General features: G+C 61.4%; 1 protein-coding gene across 3 annotated transcripts; it reads right to left on the bottom strand.

Moving 5' to 3' along the window:
• Window positions 1-559: 559 nt before the first annotated feature.
• TTLL12 (tubulin tyrosine ligase like 12) lies at window positions 560-18,996 on the bottom strand (the record flags this gene model as incomplete). Of its 3 annotated transcripts, XM_082420540.1 has the most annotated exons (14): window positions 560-1,994; window positions 2,458-2,596; window positions 3,198-3,266; window positions 4,872-4,953; window positions 5,326-5,477; window positions 6,220-6,331; window positions 6,668-6,862; window positions 6,978-7,094; window positions 8,307-8,383; window positions 11,358-11,491; window positions 11,572-11,731; window positions 12,575-12,773; window positions 14,898-15,070; window positions 18,787-18,996. In XM_082420540.1, the coding sequence occupies 14 exons, from the start codon at window positions 18,994-18,996 to the stop codon at window positions 1,843-1,845; spliced, it is 1,971 nt and encodes a 656-aa protein (XP_082276666.1). In that variant the 3' UTR covers window positions 560-1,842. The 3 variants fall into 3 exon arrangements, 1 of the variants encoding a protein (XP_082276666.1); XR_014252481.1 differs by lacking the exons at window positions 560-1,994; window positions 2,458-2,596 and adding an exon at window positions 3,740-3,884; XR_014252482.1 differs by lacking the exons at window positions 560-1,994; window positions 2,458-2,596 and adding an exon at window positions 3,740-3,881.
• Between the last annotated feature and the right edge of the window lie 10 nt (window positions 18,997-19,006).

Genomic DNA, 19,006 nt, shown 5'->3' with positions numbered 1-19,006 from the left:
CTCATCCCACTCTGAAATGGAACCAGTGCTAGGAAACCAAGCTTTGGGTCAGGAACTATTGCCTATTTATACCCTCAAATTCATGCTGAAATCCTAACCCCCACTGTGACAGTTAGTTGGTGGGACTTTTGGGAAGTGAATGATTAGGTCATGAGGGTGGGGCCCCCACATATGGGATTAGTGCCCTTATAAAAGAGGCCCCAGAAAGCTCCCTTGCCCCTCCCACCTCACAAGGACACAGTGAGAATACAGCCAATTATGAACCAGGAAGAGCGTCCCACCTCAGGCAGCAAATATGCCACCCCTGTGACTTGAGGACATCCCAGCCTCTAGAACAGCAAGAAAGAGACCTCCGTTGTTTAAGTCACCCAGTTTATGATATTTTGTTACAGCAGCCCAAAGACAGGGACGTGGAGGCCTAAATACTATCTCATTTCTTCTGTTTCTCAAAGCATACGTCTTGATATTTTGGTTTTCTTTGACAGTGAGCAAGGAAAACAACTGATACACCATGCAGGTCTGTGGTTCCAGGGCCCCCAAAGAGAAAGGGAGGCAAAAGTAGAGAAGGCATACTTTATTGCGGTACAAATCAAGTCCAGGAGGGGACAGGACGCAGCAGCTCTCCCACAGAGAAAACCAGAGATGAGGTGTCCTGCCCTCTAAACCTCTCCTTGGCTGGAGGAAAGGGTGTTTCCCAGAACACAGACTGAACTTCTGGTTAGCAGAGACAGTGGACAGACACACCCCAAAAGACACAGAAGTAGGAGGCGCAGTCAAGTCCAGTTTTGCTACAAGGATCATTCTTGGCTTCAGAATGAAACAAGCACCTCCCAACACACGCATGCATGCACGCGCACACACACGCACACATGTACACACACATGAAAGCTCTGCAGGCAGCTCCTCCACGAAAGTCAGACCCACCGTCTGGTTAGCTGGGCTGGGTACACTGTGGCAACACAAACTACCCTGGAAACTGACTCAAAATTTCAGAAACAAAATTAAGAACGAAAATTTTGTATTTTCTTCCCATAAATGAAAAAGTTACAAAAACCCCACATTCTGACTCTAGCCGGTGGAAGATGGCATTCTCCCTGGAAGCATCTTTCTCAGCCGCCCACTGCCTGGTGCTCTGCTGCCCACACCTGTCCCCGAGTCCCCTCACTGGAGCGTCCCAGCCAACCTCAGGCGAGGCTGGAAACACTGCAGTGCCCAGCGGGCGGGGAGGTGCTGGTGCCACATCTGGCCCTTTCCACGGGGCCAAATGGGAAGGCAACGGCAACCAAAGGCAGTGGCTGTCCTGCCCTGGAGCCTCGAGGGAGGTTGCTGGTGAAGGGGGCGAAGGCTGGGTCTGAGAAGCAGGCTCCTAGGGGGACCTGGGGACGCCTGTCACAGGGCCTGGGGTGGAGCGTGGGAAGCAGCCAGTCTGGGCCTGTTAACCGCTGGGCTCCCACGGGCGCTCCTAGGGAAGCTCGTTTCTGAGAACACCGCGGCGTGCTCCCCAGACCCCTTTCACTAATGCCCTCGGGAAGCACAGCACCCCAGGAACCAAACTCTCCGGAATAAAGCCCTTGGCTGCGCTGAGACTAATCACCGCACAGACGGCAGTGAGGGGGGTGTGAGCAGGGGCCTAGCACTCAGCCCCGGGGGCAGCACGACTGGCCCTGCTCCTGACCGACGGGGGAGGGGGCCCCCGAGCCCCCAGGGTGTGAAGCTGGGGCCACGGCTCACACGGCGGGGGGAGGAGGAGCGGAGGCCGGGGTGGGGGCACGGTGCAGAAGCAGCTCCGGGAACTGAGGCTGCAATCCACCCACGAGCACCCACAGAAGGGCCAGCGGGTGCCTAGACGAGGCGGGTGACGGGGCAGCTGTCAGGCTCGTCCAGGTACAAGGTGCTGAAGACATCGTTGAAGAAGGCCGGGTAGCACCTGCAGGCCCGCTCACAGTCTGGGTTGAAGTTCACCTCTAGGAGCTGCGGCTGCATCACTCGCTTCCCTGATGGCGCAAAAGCACGGGCATCTCACTCCTGGGAGGTGGGCTGGGGGGCCCGCGAGGGCTTCTCTGGGGGCCTGGCCTGAAGCCTGCTTGTCCAGGGGAAAGACCGGAGCCACCTCCAGCCCCAGGAGTGACACGAGCCACCACATCCCGGGGACTCTGGAACGAGGGTGCCCGGCCAGGGCCGCTGCTCCCCCTGCCTTTCACGTAGGGTTCCTTCCCTTGTGAGCTCTCTCCTGACACCACTGCCGCCCACTTGCCTTTCCTGCTCGTGCTCTGCCCTGCAGGCCGTGGCTCCTAAAGGTGGGCCTTCTCTGACCCAGATCTCAGGCTAACTCGAGGCAAGTGCTGACCATGGCGAAGGAGCAACGACGCCCTCCCTCTGTCCCTGTGTGGGCTGAATGACCACCTTTGGGTAAGTGGGGAGGGCACTTTGGATTACGGGGCAGGGGAGCCCCCTCACCATCTGGACGGCTGTCCCACTTCAGCATGAGGTCGATGGCATACATGGCCCGGGATGAGGGGTAGTCGCAGAAGCCCAGCGGGGGCGGCCTGGCACACGCCACCTGGAACAGCTCCGTGAAGGCCTGGAAGATGTCAGCCTGGGGGCCGGGGGAGGCAGGGTCAGGGGCTTGCATGGCTGACACTGGGCCCAGCCCTTCAGAGCAGCCTCTCCATATGGGGTCCACAGCCCCTTCCTGAGCCCTGGTCCCCAAACAGCCAAGTCACCTCCTCCGACATCCTTTTTGACACCAGACCTGGCCAGAGCCACCTGTGCCCTGCTCCCTCACTCCTGGCATCCAGCTCCTGCAGACCTGCCTGGGTCCCCCGCCTTGGAGCCCACGGCTCCTTCTGCACCAAGGCAGGCAGCGCAGCTCCCGAACGCTCACTCCAGCAAGTGGCGGCCAGCTTGTGTCTCTAAGCACGTCCCCGTGTCCCCTCAGGTGTGCAATTCCTGGCACACACAGAGCCCTTTGCCGTCTGGCTGTCCCAAGGGTGTCCTGAATGCCCTGCCAGGCCCCCTCCAAGGAACCCTCACAACACCCCACCCGGGCCAGAGGGGAGGAGGGGTCTCGGCCCACACCGTCTCCCTCACCAGCCCTGATGGGAGGAGCAGACCATCCAGAGGAGGCAAAGGCCCCTACCCGCCTGACGCTGGCCCACGAGGCAAGCCCCAGCCCCTCCAGCTCTGCCAGAACTCACCTGGACGCTCTTCCAGGGAAATTCTGGGTACTGCTTCTCAAACTCCGGGACGAACTCATCGTAGTGCATCTGCAACAGACACAGGGCCCGTCGAGCTCTACCCGGGGCCTCCTCTGGGCAGGGGCGGGGGAGGCCTGGCCTGCCCTGCTTTCACGTGGAGCCCTGATACTCGCCGGGGCCCCAGGTTGGCGCCAGCAGCCTCTCCAGCTCCACCCCCGCAGGACACAAATGGGAGGCAGGACACGGGGTCTGAGCTCTGGACACATTCACTTCTCAGAGTCTCAGTGTCTCCATGTGTAAAACGGGACAACGCTCCCCGCCCAGCAAACCCACTTTGCACGGTTGCTGTGAGGCTCCAGTGAGGCACTGAACGTTGGGAGGCCCGGGCCAACGTGTCACCACATCCCTCTCACGATTGTCACTGGACGCAGAGCTCGGACCCAAGTCTGCAAGGCCCAGGCCTGAGCTCACTGCCCGGTCCTGGTTCAAAGTGCCTGAGGACAGCAAGGGCTTCTCAGGCCAAGATGTCACTCAAAACACACCTGAACAAGCTGGCCGTCAGCTCAGGTTTCTCCCAGAGAGGACCAGGACGGGCTCCCTATGGAAGCCCAACGTTCTCGCCCTGCTGCACACGCGTCCCCACACGCGGGGGCTTCAGAGGAAACGTGACCCTTGGGACGACACCTGCTATGTAGAGGAAAGGCACTCAGGTCCTCAGAGACAACCTCTGCAACATCCCGGGACCCCGGCGAGGGCTCGGGCTCCTAGGGACCAGCTGTCAACACAGCCCAGGACATGAGGAAGGAGCAGCAGCGGCCCTGCCGGCCGTGCACGTGGCCTGGCCACTCGGACGGTGCAGCGCCCCCTAGAGGACTTCTCAGACACGGCACAGCGAGAGCTCAGGGCGGCACATTTACTAACAAATCACCACGTGCCTCGGAAACACAATCCCCACATTCAGCAGTGGCTGCTTCGAGGGAGGTGGGGACCAGAAGGCCACCTGCAGGCCTTGTATGGAGCAGGGTGGGAGAGTGCCTGTGCCCTACTTCCTGTCTGCCCAGAACAGCCATAACCAACCTGCTGGTCCAAGAGGACTTCGTGGACAACACGGGGGGGGCCTATTTCTCCTTCCCTTCTGCCTCCACCCAGAGCCGGCCTCTGTCTCTGCCCAGGCTGTGCCTCCCCTACCTGTCCCAGGTGCACCACTGGCCAGCTGGGGGATCACGCCCTCACCTTGAAAGGAGCTGTGCTGACGCCCTCTGCTTGCGGTGCCCAGAGAGCACGGGCAAGACAGAGGGCCCAGGGTCCAGGCAGGGTCGCAGGCCAGCAGAGCTGCCAGCCCTGGGGGCCGCGGGACACGAACCTGTGCGCCTCCCCACCCCTACCCGTCCTCACGCTCAGCAGGTGCCGAACAGAAGGCGGCCTGCGCTTCCCGGCTGAGACCCTGCCCTGCTCAGACTTGCCAGGGAACCGGGAAGCCCCAGGGGCCCCCTCAACCCAAGCAAGCGCCCCTCAGAGCTGCGGGGGCAGCTGTGGGAGGGGACGCAGGTATCAGAAGGCAGCTCCCCTGACCACTACGCAAGCTGCCCGGAAGACAAGCTGATGGGTGTCGGGTCCCGTCTGTGCCAGCCTCCACGGGAACCCATCCCCAGGCCCCGCCAGGCCCCTCCCTACCTGCTTCAGCACCAATTCCGGGTCGTAGTTCATGACAGTGAAATGCTTCTCGTAGTCGTCCAGGTCGTTGAGTGCGAAGGGCCTGCAGGACGAGCGGACAGACGCTCGAGTGGGTCCCGGGCACGGCAGATGCTCAGAGCCCCCTGGCCGGGCGCCGGTTCCCCCGAGAGTGGGGCAGTCCCACACGGCCCCCGCGCCCCCGGCCAGGGGCTAACCACGAAGACCCCCACTAGGCCGGTAAACATCGTCGTGGTTTGAGGGGGCAGGTGCCTGTTCCACAAGGTGGTGGTGACACAGGCGGGGCGAGAATTACTGCCGTTTAACAGAAACGGGCTCAGCGGGGTCCCTGCTGGGTGCTTGGTGGTAAAGGAGCCCCCGTGCAGGCATTCTCATCCCGAGTAAAAGAGGGGCCCTGTCGCCCAGCCCCCAGCCCCAGCCCAGTCTCCCCATTTACCGGTTGGAGAACCGCAGCCAGAATACGTCATAGACAAACAACGTCAGGGGCTTCACGGACCGCAGGAGCACGATGTAGCGGATGTCGAACTTGACCCTCCCCACATCTTCTCGAAGGAACAAGACGGGACTTTCAATGTATTTGGACACAACCTGAGAACACAGATGCAGGCTCACAGGTGGCTTGTCGCACCTGGGCCAGGACAGAGCACCCCGACCTCCCCAGCTGTGGCTCCCACTCGTGGGACGTCCAAGTGCTGTCACCACGTCTGGAGGAAGACTGACTCCTGAGCCCACCTCCCGTCTCGGTGCCATGAAGGGACCTGCTCCCTGCACTCCGGGTCCTCCTGTCTTTTCAAACCTGTGTCTTAGCTTCAATGAGTTCTTTATCTTCATCTTTAATTGAAGAAAAAGATGCCCCAAGTTTTTAGCTTTGAAAACTGAATACAGATTCTCAGCCATAAACCCACCGACTCCCCATCCCACCGCTGGAAACCTTCACAAGGGTCATCGCAGCGGCATTTTGTCTTGAGCCTCTGTCCAGGTGCAGAACCCTGTGTCCTTCAATTCCCCCACTGATGGGCCCCGTGCCACTACAGCACCTTCGTCCAGTGCCCTGCGGGGCTCCCTGGCCTGGCCACCTCTCTCCTGCCAGGTGGTCCTGTGAGGCGCGGTGCGCATGGGGATGCAGGTCAGACACACCCAGGGGGGCTCCCTCCTCTCACCCGACTGTCACACAGCCCCCCCGCCAGGCAAGGGCAGGGGAAGGAGTGGGGGCGGTGGCTTCGGAGACTCCTGTGAGCTGAAGAACGCTGACACGGGGACCTACCCACAAAGGTCCTGGCAGAGCCCGGCGCGGCCCCCCGCACCCCCGCCCGGCGCCCCAGGGCCCCACCTTGGGGGAGCTCTCGCGGTGCCGGATAATGCTGTGGAGGCTCTTGGTGATGTGGGTGTCCAGGCTGCGGGCCAGGTTCCAGGGCTTGCAGATCCAGTGGTTGTCCTCGCCCCTGGGAGCAGAGGGGATGACCAGGCTGTGCCCTGGGCCCACCCTCCCGGGCACTGTGTCCCCAGTACTGTGGCAGCAGAGGAGGGGCTGAGAGAGGGGTCCCAGAGGAGACCTTAGGGGCTGGGCCTCGGGAGTGAGGAGCCTGACGGGGCCAAGGGAGCCGCCCTCCAGGAGGAAGGGCCGCCGGGCAGCAGCACACCGAAAGTCCGCAGCTCCCGGAACCGTGGCCGCCGCGCGGCAGGCGCTCAGCCAGGGGGTGGGCCAGGCGGGGTGGCGGGGACCGCGGGAGCCTGACGGGCGTAGGGTCTCGGCCGCTGCGGCTCCGGGGGGTCCTCACCGCCTCTCCCGCTGCTGGAAGTAGCTGACGAACTGGGGCAGCTCGGTGCGCAGGTTGAAGGTGCGGGGCAGCCAGGCCGGGCCCTCGGGGCCGCCCGCCCGGCGCGCGACGGAGGCCAGGCAGTCCTTCACCGTCAGCAGGTTCTCGCAGGGGAACTGGTTCAGCAGCACACTGGGCCTCTCCCGGCTCAGCCTTCTGCGGGGCCAGGCAGGCGCCACCGGTCAGGGGAGGCGGGGCTCCGGGGGGCGGGGCTCGGGGGGAGGCGGGGCTCGGGGGGAGGCGGCGGGGACCGGGCTGGGAGGCACCTCACCCGTAGTCCTTGAAGTGCGAGAAGTTGTAGAGGATGTCGGCGTCCGCCTCGCTCTGAGTGAAGGTGAAGCGCGGGTGGGTGAGGTGGCTGAGCACCTGCCGGATGTCCGTGTAGACCCTGCGGGGGGTGGGGTGGGCTGAGGTCGGCCGGCCGGGCTCCGACCCACAGCCTCTGCTTGTCCGCCCAGTGACGGGGCCTCTCGGACCCCGGCGACCCCGGGTTCCCCATCTGTAAGATGGGACCACAGGGCCACCTCACACTCCTCCTGAGGACGAACCAGGAGAACCGGAGCGTTTTATCAGGCACGGGCTCCCTCCTCCCACGTGGAAACGGGACGGGTCTACCGCTGGGACCTCTGCCCTCAGAGAAGGGAGCGGAGGGAGCCGGAGCCCCGGGGGCCTGCATTCCACACGGCCCGGCCCTGGGCGGAGGAGAGGACAGGGCCTGGGAGCCTGTCTACCGGGGGTGGTGGGTGCGGCCACACTTTGGAGTGCGAAGGCAGGAGGGAGGCCTGGCCCTGGACAGCGATCCAGGGAGGAGGAGAGGCGCGGAGCTGGCTGCTCGGGCGGGGCCGGCACGGGGCGTGTAGTCCGCGGCTGCGCGTGGAGCACAGCTGTGGGGAGGGGGCGGGGCTAAGGGGGCCTCAGTGCAGCCTCTGACCTGAGGAGGTGGAGGGGTGCTGGGTGGCGAACTCAGGTAAGGGGAGGAGGGCCGGGCTGAGGGCCAGTGGGAGGAAACCCCCAGAACCTGGGGGAAGGGGCCAGTGGAGCATGGTGTCCGTTCTGGCTGGAGCAGGTGTGGGCAGCCAGAGAGAGGGCCTCCCCCTGGAAACAGAGGCCAACCTGCCCCTGGCTGACCCGGGACCCGCCCCCGAGCCAGCTCGATGCCTGGTGGGCGTCCCCCAGGACCTCCACTTCCTCACCCGTAAAAGGGAGCATCTGCTTCCACCCCGGGTCCAGCCTGGGCTTGCTGGCCTGCCTGGCCTTACGTTAAGCGGCCAGCCCACACCTGCAGACACCTGGGAGTGGCCCCCCGGCAATCTGGGTGGCTCTCCTGGGTGCCCAGCACCGTCACTGTCGGCACTGGCACCCTGCTTCCAGAGGTCGTGCGCACCCCAGCTCACCCTCACTTCTCGGGCGCTCTCTCTGTGACCCTGAGACCCCGCCCGTGGCGTTTCTGTCACTGTCGTGCTGCCACGGGGCAGAGGACTTACTGAGGCCGCCCTGTACCGAGCACTGTTCCAGGAGTCGTGGGGACCGTGAGGAGTGCGTGAGGAAAGGGACCGAGGCAAAGGCTCATCACAGGCTGGGGGCAGGGTGGGCTACGCACTTGAAGACGTGGTCGCAGGGATACACCGCCGGGTTGATGGCCACTGGCAGCTTCTCCTTGTTTTCCTCCAAAATAGCCTAGAAGGAAAACACTGGAGGTAGAAACAGACCTTCAAAAAAAGGAGCACACGCCTCCCCATCCTGTACATCAGGGTTTAGGGATCCCAGGGGCACACCTGGACCTCAGGTAGAGCCCTTCGCAGGCACCGCAGCGCCCAGAGCCCTCTGACCACCCCCAGCCCAGGATTCCGGGGCTCAAGGCCCCTCAGGTGCCGAACAGCCTGTTTTGTGTCAAAAGAACAACGTAAACATTGCTCTAAATCTTCTCATTGTTCTAAATGCTTCCTCCAAGTCACAAGCAGCCCAGAAGGTGCCCAGCCTGTCCTGGGAGGGGGCTACCTGGTCCTCGGGGAGCCCCCAAAAGCCGCTCTGAGCTTAAGCCGTGTGATGGTTTAAACCATGTCCATAGGGACTTCCCAGGTGGTCCAGCGGTGAAGACTCCGCACTCCCAATGCAGGGGGCCTGGGTTCGATCCCTGGTCAGGGAACTAGATCCCACATGCTGCAACCAAGAGCCCGCATGCTGCAACTGAAAAGATCCCAGGGGCTTCCCTGGTGGCACAGTGGTTGAGAATCTGCCTGCTAATGCAGGGGACACGGGTTCGAGCCCTGGTCTGGGAAGATCCCACATGCCGCGGAGCAAGTAGGCCCGTGAGCCACAACTACTGAGCCTGCGCGTCTGGAGCCTGTGCTCTGCAACAAGAGAGGCCACGATAGTGAGAGGCCCGCGCACAGCAATGAAGAGTGGCCCCCGCTTGCCGCAACTAGAGGAAGCCCTCGCACAGAAACGAAGACCCAACACAGCCAAAAAAATAAATAAATAAATAAATAATAATTAAAAAAAAAAAGATCCCACATGTGGCAACAAAGATCCCATGTGCTGCAACTAACACCCGGTGCAGCCAAATAAATAAATAAAATAAAATAAAATAAAATAAAATAAAATAAAATAAAACATGTCCATAAAGTCTTCTACATTCCTTTTGAAAGGCAAAGTTCATTCAACTTCCCTTGAGCGTAGGCTGGACTGAATGAGTTGTTTATAACAAATAGAAAGAAGTGGAACAACAGTTTGCTATTTCACGAAAGGCCCTGCAGTCTCCTCCCCACCTTCTCTCAGATCACTTCCTCCGAGAGAAGTCAGTCACCATGTCCCAAGGACACTCAATCAGCCCCGCGGAGAACCCCACGGCTGGGGAGGAACTGAGGCCTCCTGCCCACAGCCGGCGCCACCTTGCCAGGCATGTGAGTGTGCCATGTGGAAGTCGGTCCTCAGCCCCATCAAGCCTCAGACGACAGCCTGAGCGCGCTCACGAGAGACCCTGGGCCAGAAGCACCCAGCCGGGCCACTCCCCATCTCTCTACAGAAAGCGAGAGATAATGAATGTCTGCTGTCTTGAGCTGCTATGTTTTGGAATAAATTGTTACCTGGTGCTAGCTAACTAATACAGGCAACCCCAGGGCCCAGGGCACAGGCCTGATCCAGACGAGTCAAATGGGGAAAAACAACCAGGATGTTTTAGAAAACCAGTGTCTGGACTCTTTTCTCCTCTTCCTGGCCAGTGGAGGGCATCTCACTCAACCTCCCACAAATGCTCATTTCAATTCATGTTCCTTTAACAACCTCAAGATCAGGAAGTCTTTGTTCCTAAGCCCTTCTTAAACCTCCCCCCTTTGCAGTCACTGACTTGTTCAGGTGTTCAGCACCTACTAGGTGCAGGCGCTCTACGAGGCTCTGAAAGCCACCTCTGAATTGAGAAGGGTGATCCCTGAGTTTTCGACAGAATCAGTTCAATTACCACTGGCTGAGGTTAAATTCAGAGGGAAAAGTGCCAACAGGACCACTGTGTCAGCCCAGCCCTCCCAGCCAGCAGACTCACAGAACCGCTAACGCCACACACACTTCCCACTCTAACGCGAGTTAACTAGTTTACTCCTTTGCACAATCCTCTGGGGCGTTCAGCGAGCATGTGATGTGCTGGTGGGGGCAGGGCAACTGCAACGTGTGGGGCAAGGTTGGAGCCTCTGCCCACAAGTTACCAGGACCCCTTGGTTTTGCACTCCCGCTCTTCCGCCAGCCGTGTGGCCTTCGGCAAGTTACTTAACCTCTCTGTGCCTCAGTTTCCTCATCCTCAGTAAAATGAAGATAAAAATAGGTCCGGATGTCCTATTGTAAGGATTACAGCAGAGCATGCCCGTGAAGTGCTAAGCAGAGGCCTGTGCATCCCTTGGTTTCCAACTGGGACCGGCTGACGGGAAGCAGTGGCAGGAGATGAGAGGGCAGGGGAGGAGGAGAGAGGGCTAGGGTGTTACTTCCTGCTCAGCCCTGCCTGGTTCTGTTCCCATAGGTTCCACTTGCTGCCCTACCCCAGGCTGCACCAACCCTGGCTCCCCAACCTGGCCTGCCTCACGGACTGGGCCCTGCACTAACTCACCACCAGCCAGGCACTTGTCAGTGGTCCCTGGTGGGACCCAGACCGCGGACTGAAGCACTGCTGTCATCCCCAGCAAGGACACCCATGACGACCACTTGCTGGGGTCCTGCTGTGAGCCAGAAGACATCCCGTGCTGTGTCTGAACATAGTGTCCTCACATCCCTGGTGAGGGAGGTGTCAGGAAATGGAGAAACGGTACGGAGCTGGGATTCATAGCCGAGCCACAGAGCGCCCACTGCCCCCGCCCCCCAGCCCCTGAAAACAGGGAAGAGCAGCACCGACCTCCAGCCCACCAGCTCTACCCAACCCACTGGAAGGACGGTTCCCAGCAGCGGGACCCCGGGGTCTGGGCTCCAGGCTGGCACCCAGCTGTGTGGCCCCGGGCAGCTCACGTCTGCTCCCTGAGCTCTGAGCCGCCCCTTGTCTCTCAGACACCCCCAAACTCTCCTCTCCCTCCCAGGGCAGCCAGCTGTTGCTCAGCAGCATTTGGCGATTGGGTGAAGAGAGTTCCAGGAGCCACCAGCAAACAGGCCCAGGGGTCGGGGCTGGAGGCCACACCTGGTAGTGCTCGTCGGACGGCTCGGGCGTGGAGGAGCTGAGGTCCCGCAGGTCGGCGGGGGCCCAGGGCAGCAGCACACACCTCCGGATCAGAGGGTCGGCCTCTCCGTAGGCAAAGTCCCGGGTCACCTCCTCTGCACCAGGACACGCGGGCAGTCAGGGGGTGGCAGAAAGGCGGCCGGCCCTTCCTTGGGGTGGGCGGGGTTTGACTTACCGCCCGTGTCCAGGTCCCTCAGGGGCCAAAGCAGCGTGTAGGCCACCCGCTGGGGCACGTAGAAGAAGGGCGCGGTGGCGAAGCTGGGCACGTCTGCGTGCTGGATGCGCGAGCCGAACTCATCCATGATGTACCACACCGGCACCTTCTCCTCGGCCGTCTGCGGGCAGAGCACATGCCACCCTCGCCCACTGCTCCGCCTCCCCGCCCCTCCCGTCCACGCGCCCTTCCACGCATCCACGACCCAAACACCTACCACCGGCCCGTCTGTGCCCAACTCTCAGAGCCTGGAGCACCTACCACACACGGCTTCAATCCCTTGAACCCGTGGCCTCCGGGCTGGCGGCCCTGCCCTGGCAGACAAGGACAACAGGCCAGCGGGCTGCCATGTGATCACGTGTGTGGCAAAGGTGTACAGAAAGAAGGCACTTAGCCTAGTAGCTACATGGATGTGTTTGGTTCTGTGTGCAGGGGGAGGAGGGGGGAGACTTCTAAGTTCAGGGAAGGCTTCCTGGAGGAGGCAACAGCTAAGCTGAGATCAGGAGAAGCAACTTTTGCCTTTTCCCGGACTGAAAGTGGTGAGGGGCTGGAACGTAAGGGTGGGTCTGGGGAGGCCGGGGAGGGGGTTGGTGATGTAAGCCCAAGGACATGCTGAAGGGACTCAGCTCTACTCCGGAAAGCAGCAGGGTATCACTAAGGGCTTTTAGGAGGGTGAGGGAACCAGAAGAGGCCAGGAGAGTGGCAGCCAGGTCGCCGGGGTCCGGGAGAGGGTTGTGTACTGTGAGCCCAAAGGCCGCATGGATGCCTGGGTCCCCGGCACTGGCTGGCCCGAGGCAAAGAGTAACAGGCCCGTGACAGAGCCGCGGGGAACCAGGGTAGTTTCCACTGACCACAGAAGATGAGTTTCCTCACTTGCGGGGTAAAAGGACACCTCCTGCTAGCCCTGACGGCACGGGGCAGCGAAGGCCTGTCTGCCTCCCCTGGGGCCCGGCTGCCCACTCACCCCGTGGGCCAGCTGGTAGGTCTGGTTGAACTTCCACATCTCCTCCAGAACCAGGTCCACGGCCTCGGTGCTGGGCAGCTCGCCGTGGAACTCGATGCCCATCAGGTTGGCCATGCGGTGCAGCAGCCCGGGCACCTGTTGCAGCTGCTGGCGGGCGTGTGCCATGCGGCACGTCCAGGCGTGGTCGATAAGGAAGATGCTGCGGGCACAGGCTACAGGTGAGCGCGAGGCTACCACGCAGGCAGGGCAAGAAGGGAGGGCGGAGAGAGGGCCAGCAGGCGGGATCTGCCTGAGCAAGAGGCCGGGCTGAGGCCTGGACCCCGCACCGGGCCTGGGTGGGGATCCCGGCTCTGCCGACCACCCGCCGTGCGGGCCTGGGCAAGTTCCTCTCCCTTTTCCGGTTTCTAAAACAGGGCAACACGGTCCCTACCCCCTATCACCGGGCTGACGCGAGCATCAAAGGAGACAAAACAGCATGCTGACCGCACACTGAATCCTCGTGTACTCAGTGATGGCTACAGTGATCACCGCGACAGTTAACTGTCCTCAGCTGGAGTCTGAACTGCTGGAGCGCAGGCCCACGCCCCCCAGCCTTGCTACCTGCAGGCAGACACGCAAAGGAGCCCCACTCAGAGCTCACTCGTGCCTGCCCGGGACTTCTGGGCACTTCTCGTGAAGCGCCAGGGATTTCTGCGGGAGAGGCTTCAAGGCCCCACGTGTACGGACACCTGCAGTCTACACAGTCCGGGCGCCACAGGTGCCCGGTGGGCCAGCTGCAAGGCTCTCACACCAGCGTGGTGGAGGGTGGGGTGTCCCCACTGCAGGCCCAAGGACATGAGTGCCCCCAGCCCACAGGTCAGGCTGCCCGGACACCATCCAAGCCCTGCTGGACTCGGAGGCTCCGAACACCCCGGGTTGTGCCTGCTGGGGAAGCAGCCCTGGCCCGGCCCCCTGCTAACACGGAAGGAACAGCCACCGCTCTGGTTCTTAGGCTGGGGGGCAAGCTCAGCAGTAGTTATTTTACTGCACTTATATTGTCTTTGGTTCGCATATCCTGAAACAAATGATTTATTCCTGTCCTCGTGCGTAGAGTTTGTGACCGTGTGAGACACGGCACAGAGCCAGGCCTTCAAAGTGGAGCATCTGGGGGTGACCTGGGCAGACGCACACAATGGCTGCTGGACACGGTGGGTGCGGGGTAGGATGGCGGCTGGGGCCTGGCCATTGGGGTGGGGTGGGGCAGACTCACAAAGGTCTGGAGGGAAGAAAGGCCCCGGAGCAGGAAGGGCGGTGGAGCCGGGCTCCCAGCCCAGACACCATCCCCATCCCTCCCCAAACCTGCCTGTTGGTGTGCGTGGAGGGGGCAGAGGCCAGGAGCTGCTCGAGGTGGCCGCTGGGCCTGAGCCTCACGGCTGGCACAGGCGGCAGCAGAGCAGGCACCTGTGCAGGTCTGCTGTACCGAACGTAATGAGAACGGGGAGCCTGCGAGTTTCTGAGTCAGAGGGCACGGGGGTGGAGGAGCTTGGCTGCTGTCATTACCCGTGGGGGCCCTCCCACCCCACCAGGGGCTGGTGAAGGAGCCAGACTTCCTGGAGGAGCTACGGTCACAGGTGCCCGGAAACCCCCAGAGGCCGGCAAGTTTCTCCACCAGGGTTCCGGCAAAGTCGGGCAGAGGGACCTGTGGGCCTCTCCTGGCGGAGGACAGCCCCTCTTGGCCCCTGGGAGGCAGGAAGCCTGGGGTCCAGTCTCGGCTCTGGCCTTTCTACCCTGTGGCCTCGTGCAAGGCCCAGGCCCACTCCCAGCCTCGGCGCCTCACTCGAGGAATCAAGCAGGCCACACTGCTCACATGCCGGGGTGCAAAGCCCAGGGCTCCACCCAGAGACTGAGATCCAGCAGGAGCGGGGGCATGCCTGGGGTCCCTGGAAAAGCCCGGGCTCACGAGTTAAGGCTGCCCTGGGGTCGACACCCACAATCTTAACCCGCTGTGTGACCCTGGGCAAGTCCTTCCCCATTGTTTCCTCATCGGCAAAATGGGAACTTGTCACACCTCCATGGAGGGACCACTGCGACAGTTAAGAAGCATCTGGGAGGGACGCTGCTCTCAGGACAGCATGAAACACAACCAACGCAGGAGTGTCGCCAGTGTCGGGGCTGACAGGACCTTGTCTCAGGGCTAAGGGACCAGCGCCTGGCACCCAGGAGCATGAGTGCTCGCGACGACAGCTTCTCCCTAGTGGCGACGACCTTGGTGACATCTTTCTAAAAGGCAGCCCGGCCCTGACAGCCTCGGTGCGGACGAAAGGCGTCGGCCTGCGGCTCCTACCTGTTGGGGTCAGCTGCCTGAAGCCCATTCTCATTGGTCACAATGACCTTGTAGCAGAGCTCGCCGCCTGGGTTGGGCTTCTTCCGCAATTCCCGGGCCACTTCGTCCTCGCCCTCATCCTCCTCCACTTCTTCCACTTGCATTATCCCGAACATCTCCCCAGCGTCGAACACCTGGGGGCCACAGGAGGGGGTGTTGGCAGGAGACCCCATTCCTGACCCGTTCCTTCCGCCACACCCCGGCCTCGAGGACAAACTGAACCCCTAGGAGAGGCAGGACCTCTTTATTGCCCAGCTACCCATTTTACAGGTGGGGAGACGGGTTCCTCATCAGTGAGAATGACGCCCTAACCTCCCCCACTATCGCTGGCGCTATCGTCCAAGGCCCCTCAGCCCGTGGGACCCGAGCTTGGAGGTGGGGCTGCGTGCATGTGTCCCATGATATCCAGTCTGGCCCCCTGCATTACAGGGAAAATGCAGCTCAGAAGGCAGAGCGGGTGGCTCCGGTCACGCGGGAAATGACTGGGAGAGTAAGGAACTTGGTGGCTAGGGATTGCACCCCAACTCTGCTCTCACCAGCACCACCAAGCCAACACCAGGGCAGCGGAGGTGACCGAGAAGGAAACGGGGGACCAAGAGCCTCCTGACGCCACCACGCCAGCCCAGGTCTGCACAAACCATGGCCTGGGTCTAGTCTCCTGAGGTCCTGGGCCAGGATGGGACAGAAGGTAAGGGCCTTGGTCCTTGAGTTTCCCTGGCAAAGGGCAACTGCCAACCACGTGCAGCTGGTGAAGGTGACAAGCCAGTCGGTCCCCATATAGCCACACTCATGTACCTGGTGTCTGCCACAAGTCGGCAAGGGGCCTTAGGGCAGATTCGGCAGCCAGGCTATGTGACCTTGAACAAGACACTGAACTACTCTGTGTCTCAGTTTCCCCATCCATACAATGGGGATACGAGAACCTACCTGAGGGGCTTGTTGGGAGGATTAAATGATTAACACACGTGAAGAGCTTCGAAGAAGCTAAGCTTGGCAAACCTTCTGTAAGCACTTGCTACCATCACGACACTTTTGAGACTAGTCTCTCACCTGGGAAGGGGGCATCATCCGCCTTCCAGGAGAGCTGAGAGCGATACATCAATCAACAGTACACACAGAGTCCGTGGCACATAGCAGGGACTCAACAAAGGCCAGCTGCCCCTAAAACCTTTCTCATGACTCTATTAAAAATGGAAGATAAACTCATCCCAGTAGTTGGAAATCAGCCATCTATTCAGGGACAAGCAGCTTGGATGTGCTAGGCAGGACGGGCACTTGGGGGTATGAGGATGAATCACTCATGACCTCGCCCCAAGTGGCAGAGGGGCCACCTGAGACGACCAGGTAAGCGGTGCGGGGGCCTGGAGGGCCGGGTAAGACTTTACGGGGAAGCCGTCACCTGAGGTGAGCGGTGAAGGAAGAGGAAGATTTAAACGTGTGGCCATGCCGTGGTGGTGCAAGGACTCCAGGCAGAGAAGCTGGGGCGGGAAGGGCTGTGGAGCCGACCAGATCCACCCGCAGGGGAGCTCGGGCACTTTTTGGGACGGCACTTTTAACCCCCCCCAGAGCCCAGGGTGAAGCCACTACCTTCCCTCTGGTTTGGAGATGAGAAGAGAGCGGCTCAGAGGCTGGGACTCACGCCTCGGGCTTCCACCCAGAACCCCGTATCTCCAGCCCTCTACCCCCAAACCTGACAGGAGGGAGGGGACAGTACAGGGCCTGGCTTCTCCCAGCTGTGAAATGGGGGTGACCACCATCCCTTCACAGAGGGACTGGAGGAGGCCCTAACGAGGTAAGGAAGGGGAATGGTATTGCAGCTGGGAAGTTCCTGCAGACAGAAAAGAGCTGAAATTTACTGTAAAACACTCCCCATCCTTTCCAAGGCACCGGGGTCCCCAGCTTTCGGGGGCTGGAGGGGCCCCATTCCTTGGTCAGCAGGTGCCTGTGGACCTCCCCCACACCTGGGCCCACAGCAGCAGGTTTGTCAGAACAATGGCTGCAGGTTTGGGTCTGGCAGTGGTGACTCACAGCTCTGCCCATAACCCGTAACGGCAAGGGAGGGTCATGGAAAAGTACTGGCTGTCCCTCAGCAGAGCAGCAGTGGCCAGGCGGCCTGCAGATCTTGCGGCCAGGATGGAGGGGACATTACACTCTGGTGACTATGAGCTGGGCATGCCTCTCTACCCAATCCCCCACCAAGACCGTGGAAGTCGGAGCCATGTTTCCTGGTCCTCACCTTCCAGAGGGAGACTTGGACTCAGATGGGCAAGTGACTTGCCCAGGTGAGTTCACTGCCCGCAGAGGCTGGCAGGGCCGGAGCCAGGGTGTTTCCACCTCGTGCTCCTTTCACCCAGTACACGAGGACCTTTTTATCCTAACAAACCGCTGGGGTCCCCTCCTGCCCAGCACAGGCCTGGGACTAGGGTAAGTGCTCAGGAAATGCTGGCGAATTGAGGGCAAGTCATAAGGGGTAAGGGAATTCACTGTTACAAAATGTAGGTACCAATAACACTGCACCTTTTTTTATAGCAACTACTTGTGTTTTGGGCAGGAAGGTACCTGGTCCAACCCTGATTTCAGAGGCAGAGAGACTGGCTGAAAGGGTGCGGTTTGTCCAGCAGCCTTTTTCTGGCTCCAGGGTCCCACCTCGCCGCCTGCACTGCTCAGTCTGTTCCGGCCCAGGAGGCAGCCCCTGCAGGAGCCTGGTTCCAGCTCAGAAGGCCGCAACAGAGGGCCCGTGAACGTGCTCTGGCTTCAGCACATGGGCAAACCACCAAAACCCAGGGCCCACCCCTCAGCCAGGACCCTGCGGAGGCCCTTTGGAGACACAGGCTAGAGCACAGGCCAGCAGAAGGGAGCCGACCCCACAAAAAGGGAGACCCTTGAAGCATCTGAGCTCTTTTCATTTTTGTTTAGATTCTATCTCCAACTCCCACAGCCTGTCTTCATTGATCTGCAAAATGAAGGTGACCCGGGGCTCAAATCAGACGAAGAAACACGAAAGAACTCTATGACCTGAACAGTTAAAGCCACACAAACTCACTGGACGTGTTTTCCCTGAGGCAGGTAGTGGCTGAAAGCAAGCTTCTAGTTCAGAAGTCTGACAGACCTTGGGAGTGTCACTTCCTCTTCCTGAGCCTCAGTTTTCTGCACTGTATAAAGGGGGGGTGATGAATCTTACCCCACCCCCCCCAGGACTGCTCTGGGCTCGGATGTGTGGAGGACGCAGCCCAGGGCCTGGCACACAACGGGAGCCAAAGTTCATTTTAGTTCCAGTTTTTGCCGCAGCCCTGGCCCGGCCCCAGATGCTGGCAGGACCAGGGCCACAGGTACAGGCTCTGGCCGCCACTCCTAGGCCACAAACTGCCATGGAGGTAAAGTCTAAGTCGGTCGTCAAGGGATTCGTGGCTCTTCATCCTCAAACCACCGGCCGTTTTCCCTGCATCGTCCATCAACGCCGCCCCCCAACTCTCCGCTGTGCGTCTCACCGAAGCCCGCCCCGCCCCGGAACGCGCTCGCTCTCCTTCTCCCAGCCACCAACTCCCCCAGGCGCCCTCCCAACCTCCTCCGCACGCGTCCTCCAGGAGGCCCCGGGCCGCCCCACCCCAGCGGCTCTCAGCCAAGAGCCAGCCCGCAGACCACACCCTTCCTGGTAGAAGGGTCCAGAGCGACCCACCCCCGGCGCGCCCCGCGCCCGCGCTGTCCCGGACTGGAGGATGCGCGCCTCGAGGACCTGCATCGCAGCTTCCCTGGCACCTCTCAAAGGGAGCCCGGGGCGCTCCGGGCACGCCCTGCACCCCGGTTCTCCCCGCCGGGCGCCTCGCCCTCCTCGCGTCACCCCAGCCCGCACCTCGTGCTCCAGCTTGTGCAGGAGGCGGCCCCAGTACCGCTCGGGGACTCCCGACGCGCGCAGCGCCGGGCCGTGCAGCGCCGCGAACTTGGCCCGGGCCCGCGCGTCCTCCTCCGGGTCCGGGCCCAGCTCCGGGTCCGACTCCAAGCTCGGCGCCGACTGCGGCGTCAGGACCCGGCTGCCGCGCTCCAGCCTCGCGTCAGCCTGCATGTCGCCTCCA

The sequence above is a fragment of the Balaenoptera physalus genome (genome assembly GCF_965194825.1).
Source record: "Balaenoptera physalus genome assembly, chromosome: 13".
NCBI classification, from domain to species: domain Eukaryota; kingdom Metazoa; phylum Chordata; class Mammalia; order Artiodactyla; family Balaenopteridae; genus Balaenoptera; species Balaenoptera physalus.
The sequence above is the reverse complement of the archived record's forward strand: the minus strand, read 5'-3'. Positions and strand labels throughout refer to the sequence as shown.